Raw genomic sequence first — 17,871 nt, forward strand, 5'->3', positions numbered from 1 at the left:
CGTCCCCTTCCCCGTCCCCATCCCCGTCTCCGTCTCCTTCCCCGTCTCCTTCCCCGTCTCCGTCCCCGTCCCCGTCTCCCCGTCTCCGTCTCCTTCCCCGTCTCCGTCCCCGTCTCAGTCCCCGTCTCCGTCCCCGTCTCCGTCCCCGTCCCCCGTCCCCGTCTCCGTCCCCGTCCCCCGTCTCCCCGTCCCCGTCCCCGTCTCCGTCCCCGTCTCCGTCTCCTTCCCCGTCTCCGTCCCCGTCCCCGTCTCCGTCCCCGTCTCCGTCCCCGTCCCCGTCTCCGTCTCCTTCCCCGTCCCCGTCCCCGTCTCCATCCCCCGTCCCCGTCCCCGTCCCCGTCTCCGTCTCCGTCCCCGTCCCCGTCCCCGTCCCCGTCTCCGTCTCCGTCTCCGTCTCCGTCTCCGTCTCCGTCTCCCCGTCTCCGTCCCCGTCTCCGTCTCCGTCTCCTTCCCCGTCTCCGTCCCCGTCTCCGTCCCCGTCCCCGTCTCCGTCCCCGTCCCCGTCTCCCCGTCCCCGTCCCCGTCTCCGTCTCCGTCCCCGTCTCCGTCTCCCCGTCCCCGTCTCCGTCCCCGTCTCCGTCTCCTTCCCCGTCTCCGTCCCCGTCTCCGTCCCCGTCCCCGTCTCCCCGTCTCCGTCTCTGCCCCCGTCTCCGTCTCCGTCTCCGTCCCCGTCCCCGTCTCCGTCCCCGTCTCCGTCCCCGTCTCCGTCCCCGTCTCCGTCTCCGTCCCCATCTCCGTCTCCGTCTCTGCCCCCGTCTCCGTCTCCGTCCCCGTCTCCGTCTCCATCTCCGTCTCCGTCCCCATCTCCGTCTCCGTCTCTGCCCCCGTCTCCATCTCCGTCTCCGTCCCCTTCCCCGTCTCCGTCTCCTTCCCCGTCTCCTTCCCCGTCTCCGTCCCCGTCTCCTTCCTCGTCTCCGTCCCCGTCTCCGTCCCCGTCCCCGTCTCCGTCTCCTTCCCCGTCTCCGTCCCCGTCTCCGTCTCCGTCCCCGTCTCCGTCCCCGTCCCCGTCCCCGTCTCCGTCCCCGTCTCCGTCCCCGTCCCCGTCCCCGTCTCCGTCCCCGTCCCCGTCTCCCCGTCCCCGTCCCCGTCTCCGTCCCCGTCTCCGTCTCCTTCCCCGTCTCCGTCTCCGTCTCCGTCTCCGTCTCCGTCTCCGTCTCCGTCCCCGTCTCCCCGTCCCCGTCCCCGTCTCCGTCCCCGTCTCCGTCTCCTTCCCCGTCTCCGTCCCCGTCTCCGTCTCCGTCCCCGTCTCCGTCCCCGTCCCCATCTCCGTCCGCCCCCCACCCCCGGTCCCCGTCCCCATCTAAAAACCAGTTCCCAATCCTTGATACTTGTCCCTGATCCTAATCCCAATCCCAGCTCCTGACCCTCGGCAATGCTACTGCTCTCTCTCTCTCCCTCTCTCCCTCTCTCTCTCTCTCTGTCCCTCTCTCTCTCTCTGTCTCACTCTGTCTCTCTCTCTCTCTCTGTCTCTCTCTCTCGCTATCTCTCTCTCTCTCTCTATCTCTCTATCTCTCTCTGTCTCTCTCTCTCTCTCTGTCTCTCTCTCTCTCTCTCTCTATCTCTCTCTGTCTCTCTCTCTCTGTCTCTCTCTCTCTCTCTCTGTCTCTCTCTCTTTCTCTCTGCCTCTCTCTCTGTCTCTCTCTCTCTGTCTCTCTCTCTCTGTCTCTCTCTCTCTCTCTGTCTCTCTCTCTCTGTCTCTCTCTCTCTCTGTCTCTCTCTCTCTCTGTCTCTCTCTCTCTGTACCAGAGGACTGGAGAACAGCTAACGTAGTACCATTATTCAAGAAGGGTAGCAGGGATAAACCAGGGAATTACAGGCCAGTGAGTCTAACATCTGTGGTGGGGAAATTATTGGAAAAAATTCTGAGGGACAAAATTAGTCTCCACTTGGAGAGGCAAGGATTAATCGGGGATAGTCAGCATGGCTTTGTCAAGGGTAAATCATGTCTAACAAATCTGATCGAATTTTTCGAGGGGGTGACTAGTGGGGTGGATGAGGGAAATGCTGTGGATGTGGTTTACATGGACTTCAGTAAAGCTTTTGACAAAGTCCCGCATAGGAGACTGGTCAAGAAGGTAAGAGCCCATGGGATCCAGGGTGCCTTGGCGCGTTGGATCCTAAACTGGCTGAGTGGCAGGAGGCAGAGGGTGATGGTCGAAGGTTGCTTTTGTGACTGGAAGCCTGTGTCCAGTGGGGTACCTCAGGGATCGGTGCTGGGTCCCTTATTGTTTGTGATCTACATAAATGATTTGGATGAAAATGTAAAAGGTATGATCAGTAAGTTCGCAGATGACACGAAAATTGGTGGGGTGGTAAATTGCGAGGAGGAAAGCCTCCGGCTACAGGACGATATAAACGGGTTGGTCAGATGGGCGGAAAAGTGGCAAATGGAATTTAACCCTGAAAAGTGCGAGGTGATGCATTTTGGACGGACAAATAAGGCAAGGGAATACACAATGAGTGGTAGGACCCTAGGAAGTACAGAGGGTCAGAGGGACCTTGGTGTAAATGTACATAGATCCCTGAAGGCAGCGGAGCAGGTAGATAAGGTGGTTAAAAAGGCATATGGGATACTTGCCTTCATTAGCCCAGGCATAGAATATAAGAGCAGGGAGGTTATGATGGAGCTGTACAAAACGCTGGTGAGGCCACAGCTGGAGTACTGTGTGCAGTTCTGGTCGCCTCACTATAGGAAGGATGTGATTGCTTTGGAGAGGGTGAAGAGAAGATTCACCAGGATGTTACCTGGGATGGAGCGCCTCAGCTATGAAGAGAGGCTGGACAGGCTGGAGTTGTTTTCCTTGGAGCAGAGAAGGCTGAGGGGGGACCTGATTGAGGTGTACAAAATAATGAGGGGCATAGATAGGGTAGATAAAGAGGAACTTTTCCCCTTAGTGGGGGGGTCAATAACAAGGGGGCATAGATTCAGGGTAAGGGGCAGGAGATTTAGAGGGGATTTGAGGAGGAACTTTTTCACCCAGAGGGTGGTTGGAATGTGGAACTCAATGCCTGAAAGGGTGGTGGAGGCAGGAACCCTCACAACATTCAAGAAGCATTTGGATGAGCACTTGAAATGCCATTGCATACAAGGCTATGGACCAAATGCTGGAAAATGGGATTAGACTGGACAGGGATGGATGGGCGGCGCAGACACGATGGGCCGAAGGGCCTCTTTCTGTGCTGTAAAACTCTATGACTCTATGACTCTCGGTCTCGCTCTCTCTCGGTCTCTCTGTCTCTCTCTCTCTCTCGGTCTCTCTCTCTCTCTCTCGGTCTCTCTGTCTCTCTCTCTCTCCCTGTCTCTCTCCCTCTCCCTCTGTCTCTTTCTCTGTCCCTCCCTCTCTCTCTGTCTCTCCCTCTCTCTCTCTCTCTCTCTCTGTCTCTCTCTCTCTTTCTGTCTCTCTCTCTGTCTCTCTCTCTCTGTCTGTATATTAATCGTGCTCTCTCTCCCTCTTTCCCAGATTATCCTTCACTCGATGCACAAATACCAGCCCAGGTTCCACATAGTCCAGGCCAACGATGTTTTCAGCAGGAGGTGGTCCGGCTGTTCATCCTTCACCTTCCCCGAGACCCAATTCATGGGGGTGACTGCTTACCAGGACCAGCGGGTACGGACGGGGCCAGAGCGGAAGGAGGGGGGTTAGAGCGGGGGAGGGGCTGGGGGTCAGAGCGGAGGAGGGGCTGGGGGTCAGAGCGGGGGAGGGGATCAGAGCGGGGGAGGGCGTCAGAGCGGGGGAGGGAGGTCAGAGCGGGGGGGAGGGGGGAGGGGGTCAAAGCGGGGGGAGGGGGGAGGGGGGTCAGAGCAGGGGAGGGGATCAGAGCGGGGGAGGGGGTCAGAGCGGGGGAGGGGGAGGGGGTCAGAGCGGGGGGAGGGGGGGGAGGGGAACGGGGTCAGAGCGGGGGGGAGGGGGAGGGGGTCAGAGCGGGGAGGGTGAGGAGGTCCAGAGCGGGAGAGTGGGTCAGAGCAGGGGAGGGGGAGAGGGTCAGAGCGGGGGAGGGGGAGTGGGTCAGAGCAGGGGAGGGGGAGAGGGTCAGAGCGGGGGAGGGGGGATCAGAACGGGGGATGGGCTGGGGGTCAGAGCGGGGATGGGCTGGGGGTCAGAGCGGGGGATGGGCTGGGGGTCAGAGCGGGGGATGGGCTGGGGGTCAGAGCGGGGGATGGGCTGGGGGTCAGAGCGGGGGACGGCTGGGAGTCCGGAGCGGGGGAGGGGGGGCGCTGGGGGGACGGGCTGGGGGTCCGGAGCGATGGGGGGTGTTCGGATCTGAAGGATGGACCACTGGTGGGGTCGATGTTTGACCTGAATCTCTCTCATGTTGCAGGTCACCCGGCTAAAGATCGAAAATAATCCGTTCGCCAAAGGATTCCGGGACACGGGAATGAACAACAAGAGGTGAGAGAGAGACAAGCAAGAGAAAGGGGGGCACCGACTCTCCCCGGGGTATGGGTCCCCACGGGCACCGACTCTCCCCGGGGTACGGGTCCCCACGGGCACCGGCTCTCCCCGGGGTACGGGTCCCCACGGGCACCGACTCTCCCCGGGGTACGGGTCTCCACGGGCTCCGACTCTCCCCGGGGTACAGGTCCCCACGGGCTCCGACTCTCCCCGGGGTACAGGTCCCCACGGGCTCCGACTCCCCCCGGGTACGGGTCCCCACGGGCTCCGACTCTCCCCGGGGTACGGGTCCCCAGGGGCACCGACTCTCTCCGGGTTACGGGTCCCCGCGGGCACCGACTCTCCCCGGGGTACAGGTCCCCCACGGGCACCGACTCTCCCTGGGGTACGGGTCCCCACGGGCTCCGACTCTCCCTGGGGTACGGGTCCCCACGGGCACCGACTCTCCCCGGGGTACGGGTCCCCACGGGCACGGACTCTCCCCGGGGTACGGGTCCCCACGGGCACGGACTCTCCCTGGGGTACGGGTCCCCACGGGCACCGACTCTCCCCGGGGTACGGGTCCCCACGGGCACGGACTCTCCCCGGGGTACGGGTCCCCGCGGGCACCGACTCTCCCCAGGGTTTAATTTGCTGATCTTTTGTCACAGGGAGAGGGACTCGCGGAGTTTGCGAAACAGCATCCGGTCGAGGGAGGACGAGGAGTCCGTTCGGGGTGAGTTGGATTGTGGGGGGATGTGTGGTATTGAGCCTGAGAGCTCCCCTCCACCCTCGCCCTCAGTCCGAGAGTCCTGTTCACCCATCGCCCCCTGTGCTCGCTGACCTACATTGGCTCCCCGGTCTGGCAACACCTCGATTTTAAAATTCTCATCCTCGTCTTCAAATCCCTCCACGACCCTCGCCCCCTCCCGATCTCTGTAACCTCCTCCAGCCCCTACAACCCTCCCTGTCTCTGTAATCTCCTCCAGCCCCTACAACCCTCCCTATCTCTGTAACCTCCTCCAGCCCCTACACCCCTCCCTATCTCTGTAACCTCCTCCAGCCCCTACCACCCTCCCTATCTCTGTAACCTCCTCCAGCCCCTACACCCCTCCCGATCTCTGTAACCTCCTCCAGCCCCTACCACCTTCCCTATCTCTGTAACCTCCTCCAGCCCCTACACCCTCCCTATCTCTGTAACCTCCTCCAGCCCCGACAACCCTCCCTATCTCTGTAACCTCCTCCAGACCCGACAACCCTCCCTATCTCTGTAACCTCCTCCAGCCCCTACAACCCTCCCTATCTCTGTATCCTCCTCCAGCCCCTACAACCCTCCCTATCTCTGTAACCTCCTCCAGCCCCTACAACCCTCCTTATCTCTGCAACCTCCTCCAGCCCCGACAACCCTCCCTATATCTGTAACCTCCTCCAGCCCCTACAACCCTCCCCATCTCTGTAACCTCCTCCAGCCACCTACAGCCCTTCCTATCTCTGTATCCTCCTCCAGTCCCTACAACCCTCCCTATCTCTGTAACCTCCTCCAGCCCCTACAACCCTCCCTATCTCTGTAACGTCCTCCAGCCCCGACAACCCTCCCTATCTCTGTAACCTCCTCCAGCCCCTACAACCCTCCCTAGCTCTGTAACCTCCTCCAGCCCCTTGCACCCTCCCTATCTCTGTGCCCTCCTCCAGCCCCTACAACCTTCCCTATCTCTGTAACCTCCTCCAGCCACCTACAACCCTCCCTATCTCTGTAACCTCCTCCAGCCCCTGCAACCCTCCCTATCTCTGTAACCTCCTCCAGCCCCTACAACCCTCCCCATCTCTGTAACCTCCTCCAGCCACCTACAGCCCTCCCTATCTCTGTATCCTCCTCCAGTCCCTACAACCCTCCCTATCTCTGTAACATCCTCCAGCCCCTACAACCCTCCCTATCTCTGTAACCTCCTCCAGCCACCTACAGCCCTCCCTATCTCTGTAACCTCCTCCAGCCACCTACAGCCCTCCCATCTCTGTAACCTCCTCCAGTCCCTACAACCCTCCCTATCTCTGTAACCTCCTCCAGCCCTACAACCCTCCTTATCTCTGTAACCTCCTCCAGCCCCTACCACCCTCCCTATCTCTGTAACCTCCTCCAGCCCCTACAAACCTCCCTATCTCTGAAACCTCCTCCAGCCTCCTACAACCCTCCCTATCTCTGTAACCTCCTCCAGCCCCTACAACCCTCCCTATCTCTGAAACCTCCTCCAGCCCCCTACCACCCTCCCTATCTCTGTAACCTCCTCCAGCCCCTACAACCCTCCCTATCTCTGTAACCTCCTCCAGCCGCCTACAACCCTCCCTATCTCTGTAACCTCCTCCAGCCCCTACAACCCTCCCTGTCTCTGTAACCTCCTCCAGCCCCTACAACCCTCCCTATCTCTGTAACCTCCTGCAGCCCCTACAACCCTCCCTATCTCTGTAACCTCCTCCAGCCTCTACAACCCTCCCTATCTCTGAAACCTCCTCCAGCCCCCTACCACCCTCCCTATCTCTGTAACCTCCTCCAGCCCCTACCACCCTCCCTATCTCTGTAACCTCCTCCAGCCCCTACAACCCTCCCTATCTCTGTAACCTCCTCCAGCCCCCTACCACCCTCCCTATCTCTGTAACCTCCTCCAGCCCCTACAACCCTCCCTATCTCTGTAACCTCCTGCAGCCCCTACAACCCTCCCTGTCTCTGTAACCTCCTCCAGCCCCTACAACCCTCCCTATCTCTGTAACCTCCTGCAGCCCCTACAACCCTCCCTATCTCTGTAACCTCCTCCAGCCTCTACAACCCTCCCTATCTCTGAAACCTCCTCCAGCCCCCTACCACCCTCCCTATCTCTGTAACCTCCTCCAGCCCCTACAACCCTCCCTATCTCTGTGACCTCCTCCAGCCCCCTACAACCCTCCCTATCTCTGTACCCTCCTCCAGCCCCTACAACCCTCCCTATCTCTGAAACCTCCTCCAGCCCCCTACAACCCTCCCTATCTCTGTAACCTCCTCCAGCCCCCTACAACCCTCCCTATCTCTGTACCCTCCTCCAGCCCCTGCAACCGTCCCTATCTCTGTAACCTCCTCCAGCCCCTACCACCCTCCCTATCTCTGTAACCTCCTCCAGCCCCTACAACCCTCCCTATCTCTGTACCCTCCTCCAGCCCCTACAACCCTCCCTATCTCTGAAACCTCCTCCAGCCCCCTACAACCCTCCCTATCTGTGTAACCTCCTCCAGCCCCTACACCCCTCCCTATCTCTGTAACCTCCTCCAGCCCCTACAACCCTCCCTATCTCTGTACCCTCCTCCAGCCCCTACAACCGTCCCTATCTCTGTAACCTCCTCCAGCCCCTACAACCCTCCCTATCTCTGTAACCTCCTCCAGCCCCTACCACCCTCCCTATCTCTGTAACCTCCTCCAGCCCCTACAACCCTCCCTATCTCTGTAACCTCCTCCAGCCCCTACCACCCTCCCTATCTCTGTAACCTCCTCCAGCCCCTACAACCCTCCCTATCTCTGTAACCTCCTGCAGCCCCTACAACCCTCCCTGTCTCTGTAACCTCCTCCAGCCCCTACAACCCTCCCTATCTCTGTGACCTCCTCCAGCCCCCTACAACCCTCCCTATCTCTGTAACCTCCTCCAGCCCCTACAACCCTCCCTATCTCTGTAACCTCCTGCAGCCCCTACAACCCTCCCTGTCTCTGTAACCTCCTCCAGCCCCTACCACCCTCCCTATCTCTGTAACCTCCAGCCCCTATCACCCTCCCTATCTCTGTAACCTCCTCCAGCCCCTACAACCCTCCCTATCTCTGTAACCTCCTCCAGCCCCTACAACCCTCCCTATCTCTGTAACCTCCTCCAGCCCCTACAACCCTCCCTATCTCTGTAACCACCTCCAGCCCCCTACAACCCTCTCTATCTCTGTAACCTCCTCCAGCCCCTACAACCCTCCCTATCTCTGTAACCTCCTCCAGCCCCTACAACCCTCCCTATCTCTGTAACCTCCTCCAGCCCCTACAACCCTCTCTATCTCTGTAACCTCCTCCAGCCCCTACAACCCTCCCTATCTCTGTAACCTCCTCCAGCCCCTACAACCCTCCCTATCTCTGTGACCTCCTCCAGCCCCCTACAACCCTCCCTATCTCTGTAACCACCTCCAGCCCCCTACAACCCTCTCTATCTCTGTAACCTCCTCCAGCCCCTACAAGCCTCCCTATCTCTGTAACCTCCTCCAGCCCCTACAACCCTCCCTATCTCTGTAACCTCCTCCAGCCCCTACCACCCTCACTATCTCTGTAACCTCCTCCAGCCCCTACACCCCTCCCTATCTCTGTAACCTCCTCCAGCCCCTACAACCCTCCCTATCTCTGTAACCTCCTCCAGCCCCTACAAGCCTCCCTATCTCTGTAACCTCCTCCAGCCCCTACAACCCTCCCTATCTCTGTAACCTCCTCCAGCCCCTACCACCCTCACTATCTCTGTAACCTCCTCCAGCCCCTACACCCCTCCCTATCTCTGTAACCTCCTCCAGCCCCTACAACCCTCCCTATCTCTGTAACCTCCTCCAGCCCCTACAACCCTCCCTATCTCTGTAACCTCCTCCAGCCCCTACAACCCTCCCTATCTCTGTAACCTCCTCCAGCCCCTACAACCCTCCCTATCTCTGTAACCTCCTCCAGCCCCTACAACTACCCGAGATCTCAGCGCTCCTCCAATCCCGGCCTCTTGAGCATCCCCCCGATTTCCATCGCTCCCCCATTGGCGGCCGTGCCTTCAGCCGCCTGGGCCCCGAGCTCTGGAATTCCCTCCCTAAACCTCTCCGCCTCTCTCTCCTCCTTTGAGAAGCTCCTTAAAACCGACCTCTTTGACCAAGCCTTTGGTCAGCTGCCCTAATATCGTCACCCTACGGTACTAAGCTAGGCGGGACAGTGAGCTGTGAGGAGCACACAAAGACCTGCAAAGGGATATCGACAGGTTAAGTGAGTGGGCAAGATGGTAGCAGATGGAGTATAATGTAGGGAAATGTGAGTCTATTCACTTTGGGAGGAAGAATGGAAAAGCAGAATATTTTTTAAACGGTGAGAAACTTTCAAGTGTTGGTGTTCAGAGAGATTTGGGTGTCCTCGTACAAGAAACACAGAAAGCTAGCGTGCAGGTACAGCAAGCAATAAGGAAGGCAAGTGGCATGTTGGCCTTTATTGCAAGGGGGGTTTGGAGTATAAGAGTAAGGAAGTCTTGCTCCAATTGTACAGGGCCTTGGTGAGACCACACCTGGAGTACTGGGCACAGTTCTGGTCTCCTTATCTAAGGAAGGATATACTTGCCTTGGAGGCGGTGCAACGAAGGTTCACTGGATAGTCTCAGGATAAGGGGTCGGCCATTTAGAGTCACAGTCATAGAGTCATAGAGTTATACAGCACGGATAGAGGCCCTTCGGCCCATCGTGTCCGCGCCGGCCATCAAGCCCTGTCTAATCTAATCCCATATTCCAGCATTTGGTCCGTAGCCTTGTATGCTATGGCATTTCAAGTGCTCATCCAAATGCTTCTTGAATGTTGTGAGGGTTCCTGCCTCCACAACCCATTTAGGCCTGAGATGAGGAGGAATTTCTTCACTCAGAGGGCGGTGAATCTTTGGAATTCTCTGCCCCAGAGGGCTGTGGAGGCTCAGTCGTTGAGTATATTCAAGGCCGAGATCGATAGATTTTTGGAATCGAGGGATATGGGGATCGGGCGGGAAAGTGGAGTTGAGGTCGATGATCAGCCGTGATCTTATTGAATGGCGGATCAATCACATAAACCTAAAATCTGTACTACCGAAATTCCACCAGAATGTCTCCTGCCCCACAAGAGGGGAGAACACACTGGATCAAGTCTACATGAGCATTGTAGACGCTTATAAGGCCATTCCCTGCCCCCACCTTGGGAAGTCTGACCACCTCTCCCTGTTTCTAGCCCCGGCATACAAACCGCTCATCAAAAGAGGGAGAACATCAGTGAGATCAGTGAAAGTATGGCCAGAGGGGGCAGTATCGGAGCTTCAGGATTGCTTCGAACGCACTGATTGGGGCATGTTTGCCCATAATGACATCGAGGAATACGCATCCACAGTGCTATTCTACATTAACAGCTGCGTCGAGGTCGTCACGACCCACAAAAATATCAGGACATACCCCAACCAGAAACCCTGGATGAACGGAGAGGTCCGCTCGCTGTTGAAAGCACGCGACGCAGCATTTAAATCTGGCGACGCGGCGGCTTAGTGCAGCTAGGACCAACCTAAAAAAGGGTATCAGGACTGCCAAAAGGAAACAGACACTGCGGATAGAGGATCATTTCCGCAACAACTCGGACCCCCGGCGCATGTGGCAAGGCATCCAGTCCATCACTGACTACAAGAGCAAAAACACCAGCCCCCCGGTTAGCGATGCCTCCCTTCCGGAGGAGCTTAACAACTTCTACGCTCGCTTCGACAGGGACAACAAGGAGCCGGCTACCAAAGCCTTGCCACCCCCGGAAGACCAGGTGCTCACTCTGTCGACCTCTGATGTAAGGGGTGTTCTACGCGGAGTGAACACACGAAAGGCTACTGGACCGGATAGCATCCCTGGACGGGTACTCAAGGAATGTGCTGATCAGCTGGCTGATGTCTTCACCGCCATCTTCAATCTGTCATTGGCCCAGGCAGTAGTCCCTACATGCTTCAAGACCGCCACCATTATTCCTGTGCCAAAGCAAACGGCTGTGACGTGCCTGAACGACTATCGACCTGTCGCACTCACACCCATCATAATGAAGTGTTTCGAGAGACTGGTCCTGGCTCACATCAAAGCCAGTGTTCCCGCCTCTCTTGACCAACACCAGTTTGCCTATCGTGTAAACAGATCAACGGAGGATGCAATCACAACTGCTCTACACTCGGCACTGAATCACCTAGATGGTAAGGAGACCTACATCAGAATGCTGTTCATAGACTACAGCTCAGCATTCAACACTATCGTCCCCAACAAGCTGGCCACCAAACTCCAAACTCTTGGCCTGAACACTTCCCTCTGCAACTGGACCCTGGACTTCCTAACAAACAGACCCCAGTCTGTCAAATTAGGTAACCACACCTCCCCCCCCATGACCCTGAACACGGGGGCCCCACAAGGATGTGTGCTGAGCCCCCTCCTCTACTCCCTCTTCACCCACGACTGTGTGGCTGTTCATGGTTCCAACACCATCATCAAGTTTGCGGATGACACCACGGTAGTAGGCCAGATCGCCAACAATGATGAGTCAGCCTACAGGGAGGAGGTCCAGCATCTCGTGAAGTGGTGCGCCGATAACAACCTGGCCCTCAACATCAAGAAAACCAAAGAAATCATTGTGGACTTCAGGAAGTCTAAAGGCGGAAGTCACACCCCCATCCACATCAATGGGGCGGAGGTGGAAAGGGTGGACAGCTTTAAGTTCCTCGGAGTCCACATCACGGAAGACCGCTCCTGGTCCCTCAATACCTCCTCTCTGGTGAAGAAGGCCCAGCAGCGCCTATATTTCCTAAGGAGGCTGAAGGGATGTAACCTGTCACCCCTGATCCTCTCTAACTTTTACCGCTGCACTATAGAAAGCATCCTGACAAACTGTATCACAGTATGGTATGGCAGCTGTAGCTACTATGACCGGAAAGCCCTGCAGCGGGTAATCAAAACTGCCCAACGCATTACCGGCACCCGGCTACCGACCATAGAGCAGATATACCAGAAACGCTGTCTACGGAGGTCACGGTCCATCATCAAAGACCCTACCCACCCCAGCCACAGTCTGTTCGCCCTCCTGCCATCTGGGAGACGCTACAGATGCATTCGCACCCGTACGACCAGATTTAGGAACAGCTTCTTTCCCAGGGCTGTCATCCTACTGAACTCCACAAATAAACTCTAACGCCTGCACATCTGCCAATGCACTTTATTATGGTTATGTTTATGTTAATGTATTACAAGACAAATGTATGTTGAATGTCTAAATGTCTTAATCTAAATGTACACTCTCGGGAGCCGCAAGCCTACATTTCGTTGTACTGCGCTTGTGCACTAACAATGACAATAAAGTTGATTTTATTTTATTTTGATTTGTGTAGCAGGCTCGAGGGGCCGTGTGGCCGACTCCCGCTCTTATTTCTTATGTTCTTATGTACAATGATCCAAAGCGGAACCGCAGGGAGCGGGAGAATTCCTGGAGAGCTCAACCTATTCCCTCTTCTATCTTGCAGACGTTAAGAAGCTTCGCGGGTCGGATCCCTGTGATTCGACTCACAGCGAGGAAGCCGTCACAGAGATCTCCCAGGACCAGCCAGGGGGCCGCCTTTCCCCGTCGCATGCCACATTCCTCCCCTCCTTCCTGAGGCCCACGGGACGTGAGACCGGCTTACAGCCCCTGACCACAGGACCCAGCAACAGCACCGAGAGAGAGAGGCCGGAGTCTGGGTAAGAGAGAGAGAGAGAGAGAGAGAGGCAGAGAGAGGGAGAGAGACAGACAGAGAGAGACAGAGAGAGAGAGAGAGAGAGACAGAGAGAGAGAGAGAGAGACAGCGAGAGAGACAGAGAGAGGGAGAGAGACAGAGACAGAGAGAGACAGAGACAGAGAGAGAGACAGACAGAGAGAGAGAGACAGAGAGAGAGAGAGACAGAGAGAGAGAGAGACAGAGAGAGAGAGACAGAGAGAGACAGAGAGAGAGACAGAGAGAGGGAGAGAGACAGAGACAGAGAGAGACAGAGAGAGAGAGACAGACAGAGAGAGAGAGACAGAGAGAGACAGAGAGAGAGACAGAGAGAGGGAGAGAGACAGAGACAGAGAGAGACAGAGAGAGACAGAGAGAGACAGAGAGAGAGAGAGACAGAGAGAGACAGACAGAGAGAGAGAGAGACAGAGAGAGAGAGAGACAGAGAGAGAGAGAGACAGAGAAGAGAGAGAGAGAGACAGAGATGAGAGAGAGACAGAGAGAGGGAGAGAGACAGACAGAGAGAGAGAGACAGAGAGAGACAGAGAGAGACAGAGACAGAGAGAGAGATAGAGAGACAGGGAGAGAGAGACAGACAGAGAGAGAGAGACAGAGAGAGAGAGACAGAGAGAGAGACAGAGATGAGAGAGAGACAGAGAGATGGAGAGAGAGACAGAGAGAGGCAGTGAGGGAGAGAGAGACAGAGAGAGAGACAGAGAGAGAGAGAGAGAGAGAGACAGAGAGAGATAGCGAGAGAGAGAGACAGAGAGAGAGACAGAGACAGAGAGAGGCAGTGAGGGAGACAGAGACAGAGAGTGAGACAGAGAGAATGACTGAGAGAGAGAGAGAGACACAGAGAGAGATGGAGGGAGAGAGAAGGAGGGGGAGAGGGAGGGAGAGAGAGGGAGGGAGAGAGTGAGAGAGAGGGAGAGTGAGGGAGAGAGAGGGAGGGAGGGAGGGAGAGAGGGGGAGGGGGAGAGAGAGTCACAAAGAGAGAGAGAGAGACTGAGAGACAAAGGGAAAGAGACGGAGAGAGAGAGGGGTAAGGTTTGAAGGGTGAGAGTTGAGGGTTCAGTGATGAGGGATGAGAGGGTTCAGGGGTGAGAGGTGTGCATTGAGGGTTGAAAGGTCAGGAGTGGGGTGAAAGTTTAGGGGTGAGGGTGAGCGGTGAAAGCTGAGGGGTGTTGGTGTGAGGTCAGGGTTGAGAGATAAGGTGTGAAAGGCCAAGGGTGAGAGGTGAAAGGTGTGGGTGAGAGCTGAGAGGTGTCGAGTTGGAGATGAAAGTTTAGGGGCGAGAGGTCAGGGGGAGAGGTGAAGGGTGTGGGTGAGAGGTGTAGGGTTGGGGGTGAAAGTTTAGCGGTGAGAGGTCAGGGGTGAGAGGTGAAGGGTGATTTTTTTTCCGTCGATGTATTTGCTGATATTTTCTTTCTCTCCTCCCTCCAGAGCCGCCTTCGTCGCCGCTCCCGACCCGTTGACCGCGGGTCCCTCGTTCCCCCGAGTCCCGCGCCAGACCGAGGAGACCTGGGGCGGCCCCCCCGGCCCCGGCACGGGCGGCAGTTGCGGGGAGACGCGGGCGCTCCACATGGCCCGCGCTCCATGCTATCACCCGGACTGCGAGCCGGCGCTGCCTTTCCCCGGGGCGGAGCGGGGGGCGGCGAGGGGCAGCGTGCCGCCCTACCACCGTCCCTCCCCCGAGCTGCGCCTGTCCGCCTTCCTCCCGGGCCCCTGCACCCAGTACGGACTGGCCTACGGGTCCCCGCCGCTGGCCCGCGTCTACGGGGCACCCTACCTCGACGTCACCAAGCCCGTCTTCTAAGCACGCGCACCACACGCGGAAAATGGCCGCTCGCCCCCCCCCCCGCGATGGAATGTAAAGTGTGTCCATATCGTCCTGATCTTCAGCGGGATCTTTCTCAGATCCCCCAACCCACTCTGTACCAACATACCCACCCACTCACCCACCCACAGTCTTTTCAGTCCACGCACAAGGCAACAGTTAGCCTCAGTACCGGCCCACTCCCAACCCTGCCCGGGCCAGAGACAGGGGGTGAATCAGCCAGGGTTCCTGATCCTGATCACTGAGGGAAGGTGTGTGGGGAATCCTGGGGAGAGTGGGCGCCCACGGGGACCCGTACCCCGGGGAGAGTCCGTGCCCGCAGGGACCCGTACCCCGGGGAGAGTCGGTGCCCGTGGGGACCCGTACCCCGGGGAGAGTCAGAGCCCATGAGGACCCGTTCCCTGGGGAGAGTCGGTGCCCGTGGGGACCCGTACCCCGGGGAGAGTCGGTGCCTGTGGGGACCCGTACCCCGGGGAGAGTCAGAGCCCATGAGGACCCGTTCCCTGGGGAGAGTCGGTGCCCGTGGGGACCCATACCCCGGGGAGAGTCTGTGCCCGCAGGGACCCGTACCCCGGGGAGAGTCGGTGCCCGTGGGGACCCGTACCCCGGGGAGAGTCAGAGCCCATGAGGACCCGTTCCCTGGGGAGAGTCAGTGCCCGTGGGGACCCGTACCCCGGGGAGAGTCGGTGCCTGTGGGGACCCGTACCCCGGGGAGAGTCGGCGCCCGCGGGGACCCGTACCCCGGGGAGAGTCGGTGCCCGTGGGAACCCGTACCCCGGGGAGAGTCGGTGCCCGCGGGGACCCGTACCCCGGGGAGAGTCAGAGCCCATGAGGACCCGTTCCCTGGGGAGAGTCGGTGCCCGTGGGGACCCGTACCCCGGGGAGAGTCGGTGCCTGTGGGGACCCGTACCCCGGGGAGAGTCGGTGCCCGCGGGGACCCGTACCCCGGGGAGAGTCGGTGCCCGTGGGAACCCGTACCCCGGGGAGAGTCGGTGCCCGTGGGGACCCGTACCCCGGGGAGAGTCGGTGCCCGCGGGGACCTGTACCCCGGGGAGAGTCGGTGCCCGTGGGGACCCGTACCCCGGGGAGAGTCGGTGCCCGCGGGGACCTGTACCCCGGGGAGAGTCGGTGCCTGTGGGGACCTGTACCCCGGGGAGAGTCGGAGCCTTTTCTATACTGGGGGGCGGGGTGGGTTCTTTTCTGATGCTGTTTTTCTGTGTTTATTTTTAAATTAAAAATCTGATTGAAAGTGACTGTGTCGGTGTTTAAACAGACGTTCGCAGGGACCCCCCTCACTTTCTGGGGTCTGTGAATCAGTTTGGGGTCTACACACCCTTTGAGACCCCTCCTGACTCATACGTTAGGGTTGTTCTCGGTGGCTTTGGGGGCTCCCGCTCGCTGGATGGGCTTATTATGGGACACGTACCCTCGGTTTACGATCTCTAACTCACTTCAGGCTCTCGCGTCCTCCGGGGGTCTCGGTTTCAGGCTCTGGGACACGGTTGAAGGTCTGTCTGTTTGGGGGACGAGCTCTCTCCGGAATTCTCAACCACCCCAACCCCAGTTATTGGATTTTGAAACTCAGGTCAGAAAACTGGAGACGGACAGGACGCACAAATAGATCGCAAAGCCTCCACACAACACAGAGAGAGAGAGAGAGAGAGAGAGAGAGAAGAGAGAGAGAGAGAGAGAGAGAGAGAGAGAAAGAGAGAGAGAGAGACAGAGAGACAGAGTGAGCGAGAGAGAGACAGAGAGAGAGAGAGAAAGAGAGACGGAGAGAGAGAGAGACAGAGAGAGAGAGAGAGAGACAGAGAGACAGAGAGACAGAGTGAGCGAGAGAGAGACAGAGAGACAGAGTGAGACAGAGAGAGAGGCAGAGAGGCAGAGAGAGAGAGAGAGAGTGAGACAGGGAGAGAGACAGAGAGAGAGAGAGAGACAGAGAGAGAGAGACAGAGAGAGAGAGAGAGAAAGAGAGACAGGGAGAGAGAGACAGAGTGAGCGAGAGACAGAGAGAGAGAGAGAGAGAGAGAGTGAGACAGAGAGAGAGAGAGTGAGACAGAGAGAGAGACAGAGAGAGAGAGAGACAGAGTGAGCGAGAGAGACAGAGTGAGAGATACAGAGAGAGAGAGAGTGAGACAGAGAGAGAGAGACAGAGAGAGAGAGAGACAGAGTGAGCGAGAGAGACAGAGTGAGAGATACAGAGAGAGAGAGAGACAGAGAGAGAGAGAGTGAGACAGAGAGAGAGAGAGTGAGACAGGGAGAGAGACAGAGAGAGAGAGAGACAGAGTGAGCAAGAGAGACAGAGTGAGAGATACAGAGAGAGAGAGATACAGAGAGAGCCGGCGAGGTTGAGACAGAGATGCACTTCCTCCTATAAAATGCGAAAAATTCAACAAAACAAGAAACATATTATTTGACAAGCTCAGCCAAACAACCCCAGATTTCAAAGAATTGGATGACCTGTCAAAATTAAGATTAGTCCTGGGAGAAGGAGACAGACCATACCTTGGTGCCAAATATGTAACAACATGTCACAACCTGAGGACTGTTTAAAATTAATACTGAATGTACCCAACGATGTTCAACGACTGTTTAAATTAATATTGTTTAAATTAATATTGTATGTACCCAACGAAGGTCAAAATTGTTTGACACCTACAGAATGTTGGAAAACTGTACTTTTTGTTATGTAAGCTTTGGCAATATGGTTCCCTGTAAACTTTCATGCCAATAAAGCATTTGAATTGAATTGAATTGAATTGAGAGAGAGAGACAGAGATAGAGAGAGAGAAAGATGGAGACAGAGAGAGAGAGACAGGGAGACAGAGAGAGAGAGACAGGGAGACAGAGAGAGAGAGACAGGGAGACAGAGAGAGAGAGAGACAGAGAGAGAGAGAGTACCCAACAAATGTCAAATCGATTGACACCTACAGAATGTTGGAAAACTGTACCTTTTTGCTATGTAAGCTTTGGCAATATGGTTCTCTGTAAACTTTCATGCCAATAAAGCATTTTAATTGGAATTGGAATTGGAATTGGAATTGGACAGGGAGAGAGGGACAGAGGGAGAGACCGAGAGGGACAGAGAGAGAGAGAGACAGAGGGAGAGACCGAGAGACAAACATAGAAGATAGGTGCAGGAGTAGGCCATTCGGCC

At 57.2% G+C, this 17,871-nt stretch overlaps 1 protein-coding gene and 1 pseudogene across 1 annotated transcript in view; one reads left to right on the plus strand and one right to left on the minus strand.

Moving 5' to 3' along the window:
* Positions 1-14,693, plus strand: part of LOC147094630 (T-box transcription factor TBX6-like) — a 46,668-nt gene extending 31,975 nt beyond the window's left edge. Inside the window, exons 3-7 of the mRNA XM_085974235.1 lie at positions 3,462-3,608; positions 4,321-4,391; positions 5,045-5,109; positions 12,650-12,863; positions 14,321-14,693. Of these exons, the coding sequence (XP_085830361.1) occupies positions 3,462-3,608; positions 4,321-4,391; positions 5,045-5,109; positions 12,650-12,863; positions 14,321-14,693 (870 nt within the window). The remainder of the gene's footprint in view (positions 1-3,461; positions 3,609-4,320; positions 4,392-5,044; positions 5,110-12,649; positions 12,864-14,320) is intronic.
* A 1,607-nt stretch (positions 14,694-16,300) lies between these two features.
* LOC147094631 (uncharacterized) overlaps positions 16,301-17,871 on the minus strand; it is a 3,167-nt pseudogene continuing 1,596 nt past the window's right edge.

The sequence above is a fragment of the Somniosus microcephalus genome, unplaced genomic scaffold (genome assembly GCF_052327205.1).
Source record: "Somniosus microcephalus isolate GS21.2 unplaced genomic scaffold, FLI_Smic_1.0 unresolved_chr1, whole genome shotgun sequence".
In the NCBI taxonomy this organism is placed as follows: domain Eukaryota; kingdom Metazoa; phylum Chordata; class Chondrichthyes; order Squaliformes; family Somniosidae; genus Somniosus; species Somniosus microcephalus.